This window comes from Artibeus jamaicensis, unplaced genomic scaffold, assembly GCF_021234435.1.
Source record: "Artibeus jamaicensis isolate MK-2021 breed Jamaican fruit bat unplaced genomic scaffold, CSHL_Jam_final contig_585, whole genome shotgun sequence".
NCBI classification, from domain to species: Eukaryota; Metazoa; Chordata; class Mammalia; order Chiroptera; family Phyllostomidae; genus Artibeus; species Artibeus jamaicensis.
In genome coordinates, this window is record NW_026521894.1 from 18,803,788 (window position 1) to 18,824,687 (window position 20,900).

The 20,900-nt window shown below is 37.9% G+C and overlaps 1 protein-coding gene and 1 pseudogene across 1 annotated transcript in view; both read left to right on the forward strand.

Annotated features, from left to right (window-relative positions):
• Positions 1 to 20,900, forward strand: part of ARHGAP42 (Rho GTPase activating protein 42) — a 256,582-nt gene that overhangs the window by 82,647 nt on the left and 153,035 nt on the right. The window contains exon 3 of the mRNA XM_053670414.1: positions 6,821 to 6,882. Coding sequence (XP_053526389.1) covers positions 6,821 to 6,882 — 62 coding nt within the window. The remainder of the gene's footprint in view (positions 1 to 6,820; positions 6,883 to 20,900) is intronic.
• On the forward strand, positions 6,028 to 6,661 carry LOC119050094 (high mobility group protein B3-like; annotated as a pseudogene).

Below are 20,900 nucleotides of genomic sequence, written 5' to 3' on the forward strand. Positions count from 1 at the left end.
GAGGGGTGGGCAAAAGTAGATTTAAGTACCAGCCATCATTTTCTAAAAGACAAATCATAAGTAAGGATGTGAAATATGACAGCAATAGCAAGAAAACAGATAATACAAATAAATAGTGCAATAATTAATAAATAATAATACAGGAGTAAACTCTGTTTCACATACTCACAGCTGTAGAACTTTTGCCGACACCTGTGTTTTGCCTTCACGAAGAGTCAGGGCCAGAAGGATACTACAAAAGAGCTTGACAGGGCCTACGTCTCACACACAAATAGAAAAGTAAAGTGACCGTTGGGCCCTCATCTGGATTTGTAAAATATGATTGCATTGGTTTAAACTGACTTTTATAAGTCTTCATGCTTTTCTTTGAGATTTAACCAAGTTTAGGTCCTACTGCTAACCCAGTTCTCTCCGATTTATCAGCATATCTGAGCATCAAAAGTGACATTTGTTCACTCTAATAAAGCAAAAAAAACTGTGGAGATAACACTGTATATGTTGTGAACTTATGATCTGTACCTTTGTTTATGTATTTATGCTCTTTAGGTTTGAGGAAGGACTCCTGGGAGAAATATTTGACACGTCACTTTTTGATTATGCTATGATGTTGGTTGGATGAAAATAAGATGTACTTTCTTAATTCTTCTAGTTGTAAAATCTGTAAAGTCCAAGTTGATCAATTGTTGAAACATTTAATGGTATAATGCTTAGTACTTAAGGCAGTGGAGTTAGGTCCACAATGAACGGGGAGTTGTTTTCTTTCTTTTCTTTTTCTTTCTTACTTCCAGACCCTAAACAGATTTTCTACAATTGCCACTCAGAGAAAGACAGCTACCATATGATTTCACTCATATGTGAAATCAAATGAACAAACTAAACTAACAAGCAAAACAGACACACTCATAGATGGAGAGCAGGATGACAGATGGGGCAGGGGCGGGGAGGGGGTGGAGGGATTGAGCAAAACGGAAAAAGGACTCAAACGTGGACAACAGTGTGGCGATTGCTAGGGGAAGGGATGCCTAAGGGGACTAAATGGTAATGAAAAAAATATAGTAAAGACTAAATTTTTTTAAAAATAGGGAAGATTTAAGCCTGCTGAAAAGATTAAGATAGGAAATAGGTGTTTTAGACATTCCTGAATTGTCTAAAATATTGGTACATAGAGAAGCCACTACCATACTTTTTAGCCTCTAGGTATAATCTGTCAGCTTTGTGAATATTTATACTCTCAGGACCTATCACAGGTATACCTGAATAATTGATTTCTTTGGTTGGGTTTTCCAGTATCACATTATGGAGATAAAAAAGAAAAGCCTAAGACAATCGCGGTTTGATTCCCAGTCAGGGCACATCCTGGGTTGCAGACCAGTTCCCTGCAGGCCAGTTCCCAGCAGGGGACGCACGAAAGGCAACCATACATTGATGTTTCTCTCCCTCTCTCCTTCCCTTCCCCTCTAAAGATAAATAAATAAAGTATTAAAAAGAAAAGCCTATAGCAAAAATCTTGACCTCAATAATATGTGAAACTGTGTTTTGGTTGCTCTCCAGTAATCTCATGATCCAGATGGTCAGGAAGGGGAAAGATTATTGCTGGTGAATACGGCCAGGAAAGTTTCATGCAGGTGGCCAGAAGGTGGATAGCTAACATAATTTTCCAAACTGTCTGGCTGTTCATTTTGTAATATTTTTTGAAGATTAGAGTAAGAGTGGATAGAGCAAATAGACTGTGGAAATGTGTTGTTAAACTCATTCATTCATTTAACAATGATCTATTGAAAGCCCATTGTGTATTAAGTATTGTTTTTAGAATATTTTTCTCACTAAATCATGCTCCTGTCATACCACCTGTAATTGTAGGACCAGCTGTTATATTCGAATTAGTATGGGCCTCCCAATCAGATAATGAAATAGTTATTTATGTAAATATTAATATTCATTAATAAAATATGGGACATCACATATAGTTGCTGATAAAAAAGTATTAGAAAGTATTAGAAATTTGCAGGTAATACATGTTTCAGGATTTTGCTTAAATAAAGTCTTTGATGGAATGGCTCTAGCAGTCACAAAAGCAACAGCTGGTTTGTATAAGGCACTGTGATGGGTGTCGGGGGCCTCATTTTGTACCTATTTTCTGCTCAAGGTCTCATGGAGGATAGACTCCCGCCAGTTTTCATAGTCTCTTTAAGGCATTCCTAGATCCGCTGCACCAGAGCTTCTGTTACTGGCCTCCGAGTAGAGAGTTCCTGGGGCACACTCGGCAGCTTGGGCCTGTCCAGCTTGTGTTAAAGGTTCCCGCTGCTTTGAGGTTAAGGCTGGCTGGGAAGGGACTGGCTGCCCTTCATCCCTTAACCCTAAAAGCCAATTTAAAAGATATTACCTTAAATTACTTTGTATCTGCTTCACAGTATAGTTAAATACTATTTTCTTCATGTTACCTCCTGCTTAATAAACTGTTAATATAATATTTTGGCATCGTTATAAGTAAAAAGATTAGGGGAAAACATTAGGTATGGATTTAAAAAATTGGTAGGCCACTTTCACTAATTCGTGATATATTTACTGTTCTTTTTTTTAAATAGAACAAATGACAAATGTGTATCTATCTTCATTTGGGCCAAGAAATAGATACTTCTATGGAACTGACACTATAACATATAAAGAGAAAAATGTTTTTGAAGTCATTTCCCTGAAAAATTAAAAAAAAAGAAAAAGAGAGTACAAAACTTGTTAAATTGGGGGCAGGCTCAGGAAACAGCTGGAATGAGAGTGCTTTGCATTGTGGGAAACCAGACGTGGTTGCTTTTGCATGTTAGAATTTTTCTCCTTTGACATCCTCATTCTGATCAATCATTAGGTACTGAGACTATAAATAGTATTTATATTGGAAACAGACCAGATAACCAAGTGAAGGAGAATTCAGAATTATTATTTTGGGACAAAGGGGTACAACAGCATGACAAACAGACTTGCCTTACTTGTAATCAAAACAGATTTAAGGCAACCCCACAGTTTCCTCAGAGCGGTAGCTCTCTGGGGGAAGCCTGTGGACTTAGACGGTCACCATAGCAACATACTGCCTGGGACTTTTAGGTCACCAGGGAGTGGACCAGTGATCATTTTCCAGGTTGACCAAGTGGAAGTTTCCAGTGTACCTCTGCCACTCTAAAATCAACATTATATTTTTATTTATTCCAAAAATACCTGACAGGCTTTTGTGTGCTAGATATTTACTTAACTCTTTCTGGAAATTAATAATGTGTGATTTATGCCCTCCTAGAATTTAGGGCGGTAGGAAACAAAAGCAGTAATAACATGTTTTATTGTTATTATTTACTTAAAAAGTTATAGATTTTTATTGAACTTAAACTCTCGCAATACCCTTGCCTGGTCACGTTGCCCAGTTGGTTAGCACATGGTCCCGTACTCCAAAACAAAAACAAAAAACAGTTGGGATTTGATCCCAGGTTGGGTCACATATGGGAGGGAACCCATGGATGTTTCTCTCTCTCCTTTCTCTCCCTCCCACCCTCCCTTCTTCTCTTCCTAAAATCAATAAATATATCCTCAGGTAAGGATTTACAAAAACAAACTGGCCATTTTCTGTCTTACTATTCTCCACCACTTAATTCCTGACCACTTTGAACTTTTAACCATTTCTTACATTTCCTTAAAGATCACAAATATCTTGCTACTTATCTTTTTTTTTTTTCAGTTTTAGATATCATCTTTTTACTGTGTACTCTTATCATATATCTGGAATTCATGCTATCATTTATGCTCCTTTCCCTTATTCTTTCAAAAGAGCTAAAACTTAATTTTGGCAAAATCAATATTTAATGTTTATATTACAGTGACTTTGTACATGTTACAATTCAGCTATTTTATTTATTTTATTATTATATATAACTTTATTTTCCCAGGAGTTAATAATTGCCTTTGTCTTTTCTTTTAAAAAAAAGATTGTAAATATCCTCTCATTACATTCAGCTACATCAGGATATTGACCAATTGTATTTTTTTTTTTCCCATGGGGACACATTTCCTGAAACCCCTAATCTAATTGCTTCAGTCTAAATAAGATCCTCTCTGGACCTTTGGCATAACTGTTGTCTTGGAATATGTATCTGTGTTGTCCTGAGAACTCCATTTGCTTCTTTTCTATATTGGATCTCCTAGTTCTGGACTCTGTATCCTCTTTTCTTGGCTTATTCCTGTGTTGTGTTAGAGTTCGTCATCCAGTAGATTCCAAGAAAAGGAAACATGCAGGTAAGGTCTCCCCTCCCCTCCCTTCCCCTCCCTCCCTCCCTCTCTTCCTTCCTCCTTTACTTCCTGATATTTATTAAATAGTTTGGGAGGCATTGAGTTAGAAATCTGGGGTTAATGTTGTTTGTTTAACTTTCAACTGTGTTTCTATTTATATCTTCCCTTATTTTCTCAGCTTCTGGAGTACCTGCTGCCTCAATTCCTATAGCCCAAACTGACTTCTCTCTTGGCTTCTTTCTCTGTAGTCTTGTCAATATTGCCTTCCATCACCCAAAATTTGGTCGACATTCTTTTGAGGCTCAACAACAGAGATCTTTGGTGGCAGTACATACCTGCCAGAATGATGATGGAATGCTTTCTTTACCGAAAGTACAAAAATATGTTATTATGCACTCCAGTTAAAATTCATATACTTAACTATTGTCAAAACTGGGTTGTGTTTTAACATTGATAGGGTTGTTTTTGAAGAAATTAAAACTTTTAACTTTTAAAAAATGTATCCTTATTCTGAGGCCATTAGCGCGTTTATCAGATTAATCTGAGTCTCCTAGGTAATCCTTTGATTTCTGTTTTGGTAACTGAATGAAACCCAACTTGGAATAATTTAGGGATAGAATTTCAAACCAGCTTAGTTTACTGTAAACCTAGCAGTTCTGAAGAGGGAAAAAAAAATCCTAGATGAGAGTTTAAAATTCTTAAATGAAAAACATTCTTTCTCTTTCTTAATAAATTCTGTTGATGTGGCTTTTGATTTGTTTTCTTCACTTGTCTTTATTGTAGGCTTTCTGCCAGACTTACTAGACTGGCCTCACAGAATGTTTTCAGTGTTACTGTGTGTGAAGGAAGGGGACGGGGAAAGTCTAAAGGATGGAGATGCTGAAGGGAAGACTCAAAGCTGAAATGAAAACCCATTGATCTTGTTTGTTTCCTTAGTATTGTAACTAAACATTCTGATTTTAGTTAATAATTCTATTAAACATAAGGTACAAAGATGAATGTGGATAAATTCCTCTTTCACAATTGCTGTTTGGGACCATGCATGTTTTTAAAGAATAGGCTACTGTAACTCCTTTTTATTTATTTTTGGTTTATTCTTTTAAAGTTTCTGAATACTTGATCCTTTCCCCATGCCACAGCAATAGAGGATCATATAGTTTTCTAAAGCGGTGCTTGTCAACTTATAATGTAAACAGGTCACCTGGGGATCTTATTAAAATGCAGATTAGGGGGTGGGGCCTGAGAGTCTATTTGTCTAAGTTCCCAAAATGCTGATGCTAGTGGTCATGTGAGCACACTGACCAGCAGAGGTCTAAAATATTGTGGATATGGGAGGAATACAGAATCCATTACACTTCTAGAAAGCAGTCAGTAGGAGACTTTGCATTGTGTTTATTGCTTCTTAAGATTTAATTTTTTCATTGTTTGTAATATTGTGTTTAGAAGTGACTCCAGTATGCTTTTATTTATTAATGTGAGTCATATTTTAAGTATATAAACTATATTCCCCTAGTGTCTTTAAAGAAAAAAATATTATACTTGGTATGTGCTTAACTTCAGTTTGTAGCACACAAACATGTCTTACCTATAGCTGTTAGTTATTGCAATTCTGTTGTGTATACTGTGTTATGCTTATAAAAATATAAGCCCATAGACAACTTTGCAGTCCGTGCCGCAGCCAGCGCGTCACATTGCCGCTGCCTCCTGCTTCTCCTCTTCTCGCCCTTCCCGCCCCCTCCACCTTTCTTCTACCTGGGCGACTGGGAAAAAAGAAGCAATTCAGTCAGGATGACTAAAGGTGATCCCAAGAAGCCAAAGGGCAAGATGTCTGCTTATGCCTTCTTTGTGCAGACACGCAGAGAGGAACGTAAGAAGAAAAACCCAGAGGTTCCTGTCAATTTTGCAGAATTTTCCAAGAAGTGCTCTGAGAGGTGGAAGACAATGTCGGGGAAAGAGAAATCTAAATTTGATGAGATGACAAAGGCAGATAAAGTACGCTGTGATCGGAAATGAAGGGCTATGGGTCAGCCGAAGGAGGCAAGAAGAAGAAGGACCCCAGTGCCCCCCCAAAAGGCCACCGTCTGGATTCTTCCTATTCTGTTCAGAATTCCGCCCCAAGATCAAATCTACAAACCCTGGCATCTCTATTGGAGATGTGGCAAAGAAGCTGGGAGAGGTGTGGAATAACTTAAGTGACAGTGAAAAGCAGCCTTACAACAAAAAGGCTGCAAAGCTGAAGGAGAAGTATGAGAAGGATGTCACTGACTATAAGTCTAAAGGAAAATTTGATGGTGCAAAGGGTCCCACTGAAGTTGCTCAGAAAAAGGTGGAAGAGGAAGACAAAGAAGATGAAGAGGAAGAGGAGGAAGAAGAGGAGGAGGAGGAGGAGGAGGATAAAAAAACTGTTTATGTGTCAAAAAATATATATATATATAAGCCCATAGAATATAAATAGATTTATAAGTAGTTTATTATAATGCATATACCTGTGCAGTTAAATATTAGCAAGGAAAAAAAGGTTAATGCTTCTTTTTAACATTTGTCTTCTAAACAGCTCAGTCACTAAAAGAATTTGCAAGACTACTTATCACAGTAGAAGAAGAAAGGAGAAGACTGGTAAGTCTGCCACTCATTTCTTAATAACGCTTTGTTTAGATAAAAAATAAAAGAAAGAATAGACCTTCTGAAGTAGGCTTAGCCATATCAGACTTTATAATCTGGTGCATATACTAAATGTTAGTAAAAAATTGTATGATTGTCATCAATTAAGGTAAGCCATTTCTATTTATTTCATTTGTAGATCCAAATTACATTCATTTTGCTTTCCAGTTAATTTTTATGAGTTAAAAGTATTGAGCAAACTGCCATTGTGAAACCCATTCTAACTGAGCAAACTCCTAAATAACCTTACTGTTATAATAAAGACATATTACAAATGTTGAAGGCAATTCTTTGCCAAGGTGTTAGCAGGAGACTCTTTTGAAAAGGCCACGTTTGAATTGGGTATTGAAGGATGGATTTGCTGGGCTGGGAAAAAAGGGCAAAACACTCTAGGTTGATGAATTAATTTTTATGACAGTATCAATGCTTGCTTATTAGCAGTACATTTATCCATTCACAAATATAATTCTGTAACCATTGTGTTCAAATTCCTGTGAAGGCCCCTGTCTATGACCAAGTCTTCCCATATGTACATGGTAAAAATAGTTTGATATGCCCCCAAAATTGTTGTCAAGCATCTGGAGTAGCACCTGGCACATAATAAATGTTAAATACTTATTAACATTTATTAACACCTGGTGATGAAGATGCTGATAATCAGTTACAGTGAAGGTTACACACTTCTTTAAGACATCATCTTTGATTTCACTGTACTTCACTGTCCTGTTAGAGGATTACATGTGCACATAAAAAAACATGAGTGTGGACCAGATGGGTTAGAAATGCAGCACAGTTTGGCATCATTTTGCTAAATGGATAAGGGAGAGCAATTTGAGGAAGATATTTCTAAGGTGGCCTTGACTCATAGGAAACATTGCCTGAGCCAGGGAAGAATCAGAGAACAAGGATGTGGCAATCAAACAAATGAGCCTGAGTAGAGGCTACAAGGCAGGAGAAAGGGCTGTGTACATTTGTGGGTAAGGAAGATAGTTCTTAGAAGGTATTAGTAGAAGATTGGTAGTTTTGCCCATATGTGGGGTTTAAGAGCTGGGCTAAGAAGTTTTGGTGTTTGTTACAGGCTGTAGGATAGTTGCTAGAAGTTTTTGAATAGAAAATGAAAGGATAAATATGGGATTTAAGAGCGATTAATTTGGTGGCCATGTTGACAAAGAGCTAAGCTATGGAAGTAATATCAGGAGAGGCGGTAACCATATTTTTTAGGAAACATCAGCCTACCCTGTGTCTGGTCCCAGTATCAGAGAGCGAGCCATACTATATGATCCGTACTGGATACATGTAAACCATTATGGGAGACTCACTGACCCATTCAGGGGTGGTGAGTCTCCCATAATGAGGAGGTCAGAGAAAGATTTTCTGTGGAGGTGACTTTGATTGGAGTCTTGAGGCTAAATAGGACACTTTTAAGTGCTTTACACATAATGCTCACTCCAACTTTCTGAGGTTACGCAATTGTAGTCCAAGTTCCATGGGGAGATGTGGGTAGTATGTGTACTTATGGCCCAGAAGAGGAGATGCTGACAGAAACAGGGAAAGAATGGTTAGAAATATGTGCAGATAAAGAGCTGGCAATGGCATGGAAGCCAGGGGAATACATAGTTCTGGGTTGAGGGAGGGTGTGATTCAAATCCTGTGCCAATAATTCAGAAGAGTTATAAACCAACTAGCATGAACTATGATTTTAGAAAAATGTATTAGTGTGAAGACTATGGGAAAGTACATTGTAGCATGCAGGGGAAAGGGAGCCCGAGGAATGTCCTTATAGCACTGAGGAGACCCATAAGCACCAGGGGGAAAGCTCTTCCTCTGAGCCGGGGGAAAAGGAAGAAAGGGCTGGTTTCGATATAGAACTTTGCACCGTTGGTTGGGCAGGGGGGTAATAGTGTTAGGAAGGAGTGGTCCTTTGCTGTGAGAGGAGTTTGTAGAAGTAGTTTAGAGCATTTGGGAACATGTATACAAGAAAATTTTCCCTGTTATACAAGAAAAAAGGGACTACTTGTCAACAGTAGTCACTGAAGTTAGACATTATAAGTATGTCACGTAAAGACAAATTATCATGCCTTCTCATAGATTTGTCTAGCAATGCGCAGAACCTTGGGCTATGAGCAGTAAGAGCAGTTAGGAGGTCAGATTCGAGTTGGCGGGTGGCAGACAAAGACATGGTGCTGGATTGTAGGGACGTGGATTTGTGTAAACGGGACAATGGGTCCTGATTGAATACAAGGATAACTGAGATAGGAGGGGGGTACTGAGAGCCTTAGAAAGCAGAAAGGGCGAGCATGGTGAGTTGTCTCATGTGTTCAAGGTTCACTAGGGACAGAGGAGATTCTAAGAGAGGACATGGCCGTTGTGATCAGGAGTGAAATTTGAATATTGAAGTTGGCAATGGAGCTGGTTTAGATAATGAAGTTAAGATGTGGCTGAGCAGGAAGGCAGGCCTCAGGAATCAAGAAGGCAGAGCTCAGAAGTTTAGATGTTTTATGAGCAGGATCTTGAGACATCCAATATGATGACAGGATAGAAGACCATGGCCAAGGAGAAGAAATGGGTGAGGAATGGGATAGAGTGTCTTATAAGCAATGGAGATGGAGATTAGATCACTAGCTCATAGTGCTTCGAAGATCATCATTTTTGCTTTCAGCCATGTTTCTCATGTTGGGGCAAGAAGGACATTCTGTGTTTATGACTGAAGTCATATTGAGGGTTTTGCTTGTTTTTTCCTGTTGTTTCGGAGTAGGTCTGAAATAAAGAATGCAAAATAATGAGAAAAATCTTTACAGATAAAAGCCTAATAGATTGCATTTCCACAAAGATTCTATAAAAGTAAGCCGTAAACACACAAATCGAAACACTTGAGTGAATTAATCAATACTTCTAGTCATATGATGTTACTACAACGGAAGGAGTAGCTGGTAGCAGATTTTATATAAAGATGTGCTGAAGAGTTAGTACTTCATTTTGGAAGTAGTGAAACTGGAAGAAACACCAGCATTAGGGCTGCCTGTCACTTACCAAACCCAATAAGCAGAGACAGGAATTGAATCTTCGTCTGTGCTTTATTCAGGTGGCTGGTGACCTGAGAAGATGGTGGGTTGATACCCTAATAGACCATCTTGTCTTTTCTTTCAAGGCCAAAGTTTTTATAGCAGGGAATAAACAAGGTATGGTGAGGGGTTTTGAAATTCTAGGAGGAGTTAATTGGATTAAAAAAAACAACTCCAGCATTCTTGCCCTGGGCAGTGGTTTTTAACTGTGTCCTGGGTGGTGGTCTTAAGCTGTGCCCCAGGCAGTGGTCTTTAGCTGTGTCCTGGGCAGTGGTCATCTCACCTGGGAGTACAGTGGCTTAGCTATCATCTTGAGTTGCTTGCAGTCCCCCTGAGGAACAAAGGTGGAACTGCTTATGGTCTGGAGTCAGGGTGGGTCATACCTTCAGTTCCTGGAACAAAAGCTTTTACATGCATTGATTACTAAGCTTATTAGTAAAATTACTAATACTTAAATTACTATTACTTAAATTAAAATTTTCCAAATCTTAAGCCCCCATCAGTAGGATATTTTCAGTCTATATACTAGGAAAGTGAAAGGAGTTCTGTAATTGATTATAAAGCCATTTAATCAATGCTTTTCTTCTCCAGTGATAAATCATGACATATTTTGTGGAATCTGCCTAAAACCTATATATGTCAAAATAGTGACTAAAGAGAAATAAAAGCTCGAGGAGATGAGAGAGGACTCTTAACAGTTTCAACAAATTCTCATGTCTCCAATGACTTACCACGATTGGTAAGATGGATATAATATCATCAGGGTAACATAAAGGCTATTTGCAGAAAAAGAGCCCAAAGAAACATTGACTTTAAAAAAAAAAAGGAACCTCCTTTTAGCTTCTTATTAACTTTGAGTTTAAAAAACATGTGAAGGCCTTTAAACTAAGGCCAACTAAAAATGTGTGTTTCTAATGCAACAAAAAGTGGTAGGAACTACTTTTTCAGTTACTAACAAATACTTACACACCAACAGAACCACTTAAGGAAGCATGAGATGATCCCTTGAGGCTTTCTGGAAGATGTCTGGGTCACTTCTTGTTATTTGTATCAAAAACTGAGTGTTTAACTCTCTTGCCTCTAGGGCTTTGAACTTCTCATTTCCTCTCCCTGAATTCCTGGGACCACACTCTTCCCCTCGTTCCTCCCATCTTGCCACTCTTCTTGTTCTCCAGCCACAGGAGCTTCAGTTTCTCCTAATACGCCCCTCCATGCTTCTTTTGGACGTAGACCTCTGCATTTGTCGTGTCCTTCCCTTGAACGTCCTGATCCACATCCTCCCATTGGCTTCATCTTGTCACTTGCACTCTACCCCACACATTTCCCCTGGGGGCCTGCATGTCCGTACAGCCTAAATCAGTCCCTTCTAGTCCGTACATGTTGTGACGGACTGTTCTTGCTGCTTGCATTCTGTTGGGAAAAACACAGGCATTAAACAAACTATGTCTGATGGTGGTTAAATGCTGAAAAGAAAAAAAAAATAATGCAACTCATAGATGTTGGCATTAATTGAGATGAAGAAGGAGCTGGGGAAGAAATAGTTAAAAATTTGAGTCTCTTTAGATGCCTACTGGATATCTAAGTAACCTTGCTGAGGGAGCAGCTGGATACAGATGTCTGGAGAGTTCGGGATGACAGATGGGACTAGAGATGTAAATTTAGAAGTTGTCAACGTGTGGAGGGTATTTAAAGCTATGGGGATGTATGAGATCACCCAGCCTGTGTGTTTGAGCAGACAGAAGAGAAAAGGTGGGAGGATTGTGCCAGGAGGTGTGGGAGTCCAGAATTTGGTTGGATAAGATAAAATCAACAAAGATTTAGATCAGTAGGAGAACCAGGAGAAAGCTGTTTGGACAGCTTGCTTGAGTCCCATTTATTCACTTCACTATGGCAGGGTTGTAGGACAATATTAAATAGAAAAAAAAATACAGGATATGGACTCAGGGAGTTTTCTTCAGGAGAGAGGTTCCAAATTATCGACCCACCCTGTGCTACTCCGCTGCCCCTGCCTGGGGGCCCTTCACTTTTTGAGCACTTTGAGTCCCTAATCTTGACAAATATATGTGTATGCCAATGTAGTTTTTGTTTGTTTTGTTGTTTTCTTAGGCTATGAGTTTATCACCAATTGAGGAAGCCTCAACTTCATAATATTTTAGCTTATGTTTATCTTGAAGAATTTATACAGATGGACTTATTTCTTGCAGTTTCATTTTGATTGACATAAGAAAAAATTTTTTAACCATGATCACTTCCAAGGATTAACATTCACATTTGACCATTGATATGTATAAGTTTACACGTTTGCTTTAGGTTTCCCAGGATTTATATTCTTTCTATTCAGTGCCCAGATTTCTCTATTTTTTCTTTTTCTTTTTAAAAGTATATTTTATTGATTGTACCATTGTCCCATTTTGTCTCCCTTTTATTCCTCTCTACCTTATACCCCTCCTTCAACCAGCATTAGTCTCCGCTCCCTTAGTCAGTATCCTTGGGTTATACATGTATGTTCTTTGGCTTCTCCATTTCCTATACTATTCTTAACCTCCCCCTGTCTATTTTGTACCTACCAGTTATACTTCTTATTCCCTGTACCATTTTCCCCATTCTCTGCCCTTCCACTCGCCCTGATAACCTTCCATGTGATCCCCATTTCTGTAATTCTGTTCCTGTTCTAGTGGTTTGCTTAGTTTGTTTTTTCTTTTCTTTTTTTTAGGTTCAGTTGATAGTTGTGAGTTTGTCGTCATTTTATTGTTCATATTTTTTATTATCTTATTTATCTCAGATAAGTCCCTTTAACATTTCATACAATAAGAGCTTGATGATGTGATGAACTCTTTTAACTTGACCTTATCTGGGAAGCACTTTATCTGCCCTTCCATTCTAAATGAAAGCTTTGCTGGATAGAGCAATCTTGGATGTAGGTCCTTCCCTTTCATGACTTGGAATACTTCTTTCCAGCCCCTTCTTGCCTGCAAGGTTTCTTTTGAGAAATCAGCTGATAGTTCTATTGGCACTCTTTTGTAGGTAACTGTGTCCATTTCCCTTGCTACTTTTAAAATTCTCTCCTTATCTTTCATCTTGGATGATGTAACTATGATGTTCCTTGGTGTGTGCTTCCTCGGGTCCAACTTTTTTTGGACTTCGAGCTTCCTGGACTTCCTGGAAGTCTATTTCCTTTGCCAGACTGGGGACGTTCTCCTTCATTGTTTTTTCAAATAAGTTTTCGATTTCTTGCTCTTCATCTTCTCCTTCTGGCACCCTTATGATTTGGATGTTGGAACATTTAAAGTTGTCCTGGAGGTTCCTAAGCCTCTCCTCATTTTTTTAAATTCTTGTTTCTTCATTCTGTTCTGGTTGAATGTTTATTTCTTCCTCCTGCTCTAAACCATTGAGTTGAGTCCCAATTTCCTTCCCTTCACTGTTGGTTCCCTATACATTTTCATTTATTTCACTTTGCATAGCCTTCACTTTTTCCTCTATTTTGTGACCATACTCAACCATTTCTGTGAGCACCCTAATTACCAGTGTTTTGAACTCTGCATCTGATAGGTTTGCTCTCTCCTCGTTGCTTACATCTGTTTTTGGAGTTTTTGATCTGTTCTTTCATTTGGGCTATATTTCTTTGTTTTGGCTCAAGTGTTATGTTGTAAGGAGTGGAGCCTTAGGTATTCGCCAGGGCTGGGCAAGCCACATCACTGCGTTGTGGTGCTGTGTGTGGAAGAGGGGTCAGAAAAGGAACAATGCCTCTTGCTTAGTCTTTATCCTGCTTTCAGTCACTTCACCCATTATCCACAAGCAAATTGAGCTCTTCTGGCGCTGATTCCCAGGTGGATTTGTGTGCATTCTAGGACCCTGTGGGTCTCCCCAAAGAACTCTCCTGTGAGGCTGGGAGTTTCTCCCACCACAGCAAGCCTCACAGGTTTTTATAGCCAGAGGTTTTAAGACTTTCTTTTCCCTCACTGGAACCATGGGTTGTGTGGTCTGTCTTGCTCCCCAGTTGTTCCTCCCGATTTATCCACGTGCAAATGTGGGACCACCCAGTCCGCTAGCCGCCACTTTCCCTGCCCTGGTCTGCTAACCACAACCTCGCCCACCTGGTCCTCCATCTGCAGCCTTACTGTGTGTCCTCCCTGCCCTGCTGCCTGTCTCCACTCCTCCTACTGGTCTGGTGAATGTTTCTTCTTTAACTCCTTTGTTTTCAGACTTCTATACAGTTTGATTCTCTGTCAGTTCTAGTTGTTCCTATTTTTAAGTTTGTTGTAGTCCTTCTTTTGGTTGCACTAGGAGGCAGAGTATATCTACCCGTGCCTCTATCTTGGCCAGAGGTCTGTTTTTTCTTTCTAAGTACTCAGGTACCGAAAGTACTATCCTGAAGTGGGCTAGGTGTCTTGCATTTACTTTGGAATAAAAAGTCATGAGAGACTGGGAAGAGAAACTTATAACCTTAGTACTTACTTCCTTTATAAGAGTATTAAAACTTCTATTTTCCTTTTTTGTACTTTTTTAAAATCAGAAGCAGAACTAAATAAGAGTCAATAGGGGGCAAAATCAAAATGGTTTTATAGAGCTTTATTTTTTTAAAAAGGAAAGGTGTCAGAAACATAAGATTTGGTTATCGATACAAGATTTTGAGCTGTTACGAGTTTCAAGACATTTAAAATATGTATATCTGTGATGCCCAGTACATTAGACACTAGTCATTGGAGGCTATGAGCACATGAAATGTGTTAAAAATATAATTCAAGCCATGTGGTAAGTATTGGGAAGCACTGCTGTAGATGATAACAGCTGACCCTAAGCATTTTCAAGGTATCGGGCACTACTACAATAATTATACATTTTTAACTATACAGTCATCCCTGTATAGTTATTGTGGCTTCACTGTATCGCGGGCTTTAAAAAACCTGCGATAAGGTGAAGCTGCAATTAGTGAACCATGATATAGCGAGGGACCACTGTATACCTCACTGGTGAGTACCCATATAGAACTTTATATGTTGTTAAAATTACGTAGTTTTAAGACTGTGGAAAGTGTTTAAATGCATATGAAGTGTTTATAAGAGTGTGGGAAAGATTTATAAGAGAGTGGGAAAAGTTAATAGGAGTGTGGGAATGGTTTATAAAGCCTTAAAATATATATAAATAATAAAATAAATATAACGCCGCTACTTTGCGGATTTTCACCTATCGCGGGGGTCTCTGGAACGTAACTCCTGCAGTAGGTGAGGTATCACTGTAATACTTTTAACTGCACAGCAGCTTTCTGAGATGTATGCTATTAATATATCCATTTTAAAGAAGAGGAAACTCAAAGGCATGCAGATAATATGCAGTGTGCTGGGGTTTACACACAGGTTTTGGACTTCAGAGCCTTTACCTAGTCCATAAGGTACCAAACTAAGACTGCTTTAAATAAAAATGGCATAATAATAATATCATGCTCTATTAAGTGCTTTAGATATATGATTTCAATATCTTACTAAAAATAAGGAAGAACACAAACACATTGTAAGTATTGAAATTAGATTTTCATATTCTTTATTCTTTCACCTTAAAACAGGCACATATTTTATTTTAGCAAAAACTTAATCCATCAATCTATTGATAGTTCCCATATCAAAGTTTGGCATGTAAAAGTCCAAAATGTTGAGTAAACCTATTTTAAGTCTTTCTTACTCTGTCTTTGAACCAAGAATTCCAAAATTGAAGAATATTTTAAATGTTGAGAAAACTGCATGTTCCTGTTTCCTTTGATGAAAGATGTTTTTTGTTTAATCTTTGCCATACATTTTTGCATTGCACATATGTCAATAGTAAGTGCTATTGATTAATTCGTGCTTCCAGCATTGATGTTGTTATAAGCTTCAGTACAATCTATGAAGTAATTTTTGTCGCAGATAAATGAAGCACAATCTTTTAACATTTCACATGCATAAGTATGGGTTATATATCTGGTATGTCTTAAGTTACCTTTTATTAGATATAAACTTGAGGTAAGCTGGCCTATATACCAACATTTTTTTGTACAGTGATTTTACTTCAAATTTAAAAAAGAAACATCACAATGTTCTTGATGTACAAAGTTCCAGTTTTAACATTTATTGAATAATAGAGGCTTTCCATGATTTCCCTGATTCCCAGTTATCTGGTGAAATACTATGGTAGACTTGGGAGGTGGCAGATCACATTGCCACTACAGGGGATTTTATTTTTATTGGTAATCTTCTTAGTCTTATTTGTATTTTTTAAAGTTTGAAAAGTGCTTTTATATACTATATTCTTTTTTGGATCCTTACAACAATTTAATATTGAGCTCAACTGTAAATGTATCATTCAGGAAAATAAATTCCACTAATAAGTGACAGCTGGAACCCTGGCCAGGTTGCACAGTTGATTGGAGTGTCATCGTACACCAGAATGTTGCAGGTTATTCACTGTTGGGGTGTTTGCAGGAGGCAACTGATCATTGTTTCTCACGTTGATTTTTTTTCTCTTTCTCTCCCCCCATTCTTCTCTCTCCTAAAAAAAATCAATAAAACATAATCTTGGATGAGGATTAAAAAAATGACAGCTGAGAATGTAGGACTTAGTGTCAGGTCTTTAGACTAGACTTTCAGCTCTTTGTTCTGTCATATCCTGTGTCTTCTTTTTTTACTTAAATTTTAAACACGTGGAGTCCTGACCTCTTTTGTAGTTCTTTTTTATTCTTGTACATATTAGGTGTTCAGAAAACCATCTTGGTTGTCCAGAATTGAGTATAGCATTTAGTGAGGCATATGGAAAAACGAAAGGTGACTGTTGGGAGTTATTACAGCTTCCTGTTTACCTTTTTTCAGATTGTTTGTCTAATAGAGAAATAAACCTTCTTTGAATAAAAATTTTTAGCATATAGGATTTGAATAAGGTAATTGCTGGGATTTCAGAAAATACTTCAAAGTGTTCACATTTGTGATTTTTTCCTTTTGATTCTATAACTGAGAACCCTTAGTAACAACTAGAAATGTTTGTCAAAATTCTAAAAATGTCTCTGAGCATACTTCAACATAATAAAGGTTATATTTGAGAAACCTACAGCCAACATCATACTTAATGGGCAAAAACTGAAAACTTTCCCACTACTATCAGGAGCAAGACAAGGATATCTACTTTCACCACCTCTATTCAACATAGTATTAGAAACTCTAACCACAGCAATCAGACAAGAAAAAGAAATAAAAAGCATCCAAATTGGAAAGGAGGAAACAAAACTGTCATTGTTTGCAAATGACATGATAGTGTACATAGAAAATCCTATAAAGTCCATTAAAAAACTACTTGACCACCAATTTACACCATACACAAAAATAAATTCAAGATGGATAAAAGACAAATATAAGTCATGATGTCATAAGAGTCCTAGAGGAGAACATAGTCAGGAAAATCTCAGATATTCCATGTAGCAGTATTTTCACCAATACGTCCTCTAGAGCAAGGGAGATAAAGGAAATGATAAACAAATGGGGCTTCATCAAAATAAAAAGCTTCTGCTTGGCTGAGGAAAACATCAGCAAAATGAAAAGGGAACCAACTGTATGGGAAAATATATTTGCAAATGATACCTTGGATAAGGGTTTGATCTCCAAAATATATAAGGAACTGACATGACTGCACTCTAGGAAGATAAAAAACCCAATTGAAAAATGGGCAAAGGACCTGAACAGACACTTCTCTAATGAGGACATACAGAGGGCCCAGAGACATATGAAATGATGCTCAGTATCACTAGCCATCAGAGAGACGCAAATTAAAACCACAATGAGATACCACTTCACACTGGTCAGAATGGCCATCATAACCAAATCAATAAATAGCAAGCGCTGGTGAAATTTTGGAGAAAAGGGAACCTTTATGCACTGTTGTTGGGAATGCAGACTGGTGCAGCCACTGTGGAAAACAGTATGGAATGTCCTTAGAAAACTAAAAATGAACTGCCTTTTGACCCAGCAATGGAATTCGCTGGGGCTATACCCTAAGGATACTGAAATACCAATTCAAAAGAACCCATGCACCCCAGTGTTCATAGCAGCAAAATTTACAATAGCTAAGTGCTGGAAGCAACCTAAGTGCCCATCAGTAAATGAACGGATTGAAAAACTGTGGTACATTTACATGATGGAATACTATGCACCAAAAAAGAAAGAAGGAACTCCTAATTTTTGTGACAGCTTGGATGTGTCTGGAGAGCATTATGCTAAGTGAAATAAGCCAGGCAGTGAAAGACAAATACTGTGTGTTCTGTCTTATAAGTGGAACCTAATCAACAAAACATGTAAGCAGAATATAACCAGAGACATTGAAATTAAGAACAAACTGACAGTAACCAGAGTGGAGATGGGAGGGGATAATGGTGGGGGAGGGTTGTCAGGGAACATGTATAAAGAACATGTAGACAAAGCCAAAGGAGTGTGGGATCGAGGGTGGGATGTGGGGATGGCTGGGGTGGGGGGAAGTGGCGGTAGGGGGGAATGGAGACAACTGTACTTGAACAACAATGAAAAAAAAAGAAAAAAAATAAATTTCTCCAAAAGGGTTGTGAAAGGAAGGGCCTCCCCATGGATTGTGGTGCTAATCTCCTGTAATATAAATATTTATAATGTAAAAATAAATAAACACAAATATCTCTGAATAGACTTGACGTAGCGGGCAGACAGTGAAGCCTGTCCTGGAAAGTTGCCTTTTAGTCATTTCGCTCCTCGTTAACTAACACTACCCCAGAGTACAAGGGAATAAAGGAGCTCAAACTGAGACTCGATTTTCATGCTTCTTACTGGCTCTTGCAGAAGAGTCCTTGGAAGGAAGCCTGTAGTCTCTGCAGTAAATGAGGTTTGTGTGCTGGTGGGAGTTCTGCTGTCATAGCTAGCCGTCAGCAGAGGGACCAGAGTGAGCACTAATTTTAAAATGTTTAAAAATGTTTGGATTTTTATATACCATTTTCCTTAACATTTGAACATGAATTTTTTTCTTGTGACACCATTCCCACAGCTGGTCTTTCACGGGTGTATATCAAATTGCTGGATTTAAAGATTTGTAAATGGCTACATGGCAATAAACATCCAGTCTTTATATTTTCCTGTTTCCCAAGACCCCTTTATTTTTTTAAGCTTAACCTCGACTGTACAGAAGGATTTAAAGGGAACTTTTCCACCAGATAGTGCTATTTCAAAAGCAGTAATTTAAAATAGGACCCTTGAATACAGAACTTCCACATTCTTTTTTTTCTCCCCTGTCGAGATATAAACTGAATTGAAAATGTCTTTTTCAGTTTGTTACTTAGGCAGAAATCTTTGGAGGTTAAGGTCTTTGTCGCTGAGAACGCTCACCTGAGCCTGCCACTGGACACAGCACCTGTGCTCTCCAGCTTTCTCCGCCCATTTTCTAGTTCTTTCGTCTTCCTGCCTTTGCCACTCACCCCAGTTTTATAGCCTCTACTTTGCAGTCAAAATTGTATATCATATTGAAATCTTTCCATTTTGTCTCGGAACATTAAAAAATACATTTACCCTTTGGCATCAGCCATCATTTTTCGTTGGTACAGTTTGGGGACGCACTGGTTTTTACTACATGTGTAAACCGTGCTTTGATTGTGTGTGCGTGTGTTTTAAAGATACTTTGATATAAGACCTAGATGCAGCACTTAATTTTTAAGGGCAGAATGAATAAACCTAAGTCTATATAAAATAGACTAGAAAACAGCAGTAAAAATTATTATGAAGGGAAATGTTAATGTAACAAAGCAATGAATGGATGGTTGGAAAATATCAGCGGATCAGCCAGACATTCAGGAATAAGAGGTTGAGGTATTCAGCGAGTAAAAGGTTTTTGTCTTTGTGGGTAAATCTTAGTCATAATGCTCAGGTACTACAGAAGGACGTGCAAATCTAATTACTATTAGGTTAAGATAATTAAAGATTTTTAATTAAACTTTTAAATTTTGAGATACTTATAAATTCACAGATAATATTAAGGAATCCTGTGTATTATTTGCCCAATTTCTCCCAATGGTAACTTTTTTGTAAAATTGTAATTGCTTATTACATTTTACTTTAGTTCTAATATTAATTAAAATGACACATTATTCATAAATTTGTTATTTGACTTAGCATCAAAATTCTTGGAAAACAAAGTCTCACTCTTAGTGGATTCTTGTCTTAGTGGCTTATTGTGTGTCAACCAGGACTCATTCGCAAAGTGAACAGAAAACTGGGTGGCAAGACACTGAGGGGTCTTATGTATCTGTGGAAAGGGTCATACTGTGTATGAGCTTTAGGAACAGCCACTTCGTCATCTCTGAGGCCTCTAAGAGGCTGTCTTTGCCTTTCCTTTACTTATCAGCTGCATCCTCTTAATTGGCTTATTCCACTTGCTAAGTCACAAACATTGCCTCTATACTTGACAAATTGTTTGGAGGGAGGGTGTATGTCTAGTTTCCCATGGTAAATTAAAAAAAAAAACAAACAAACAGAAACTTTTAAAAGGGCTCTGATTGACCCAGTCAAGTTCACTTAAAGACCCTTGACCAGTTGGTTACCCAAGGTCAAGGGAAGAAAGTATGTTGCTTGGGTTTCTCTGATTATCAGCACTTTTTTTCAGAAACAAAGGAATTATTGTGATTTGGATAATCACCCAACTGTTGTCTATTACAGCCTGGTAATGGCCTTAAGAATTTCCAGTTAACATTGTCATTTGAACAGAATATTATGATAGTGAATTGCCTGAAATTTTGCAGGAGTTAGGAAAAATTATATTCATTCATCCAGACATTAGAAGCATTCACTTTAAAAAACAGGAATTAAAAAAGAATTTGTACTATTACTGCTTGAATTCAGTATTGTTTTGAAGGATTTCTGGTCTGTGGAGTGAAATGAAATCAAA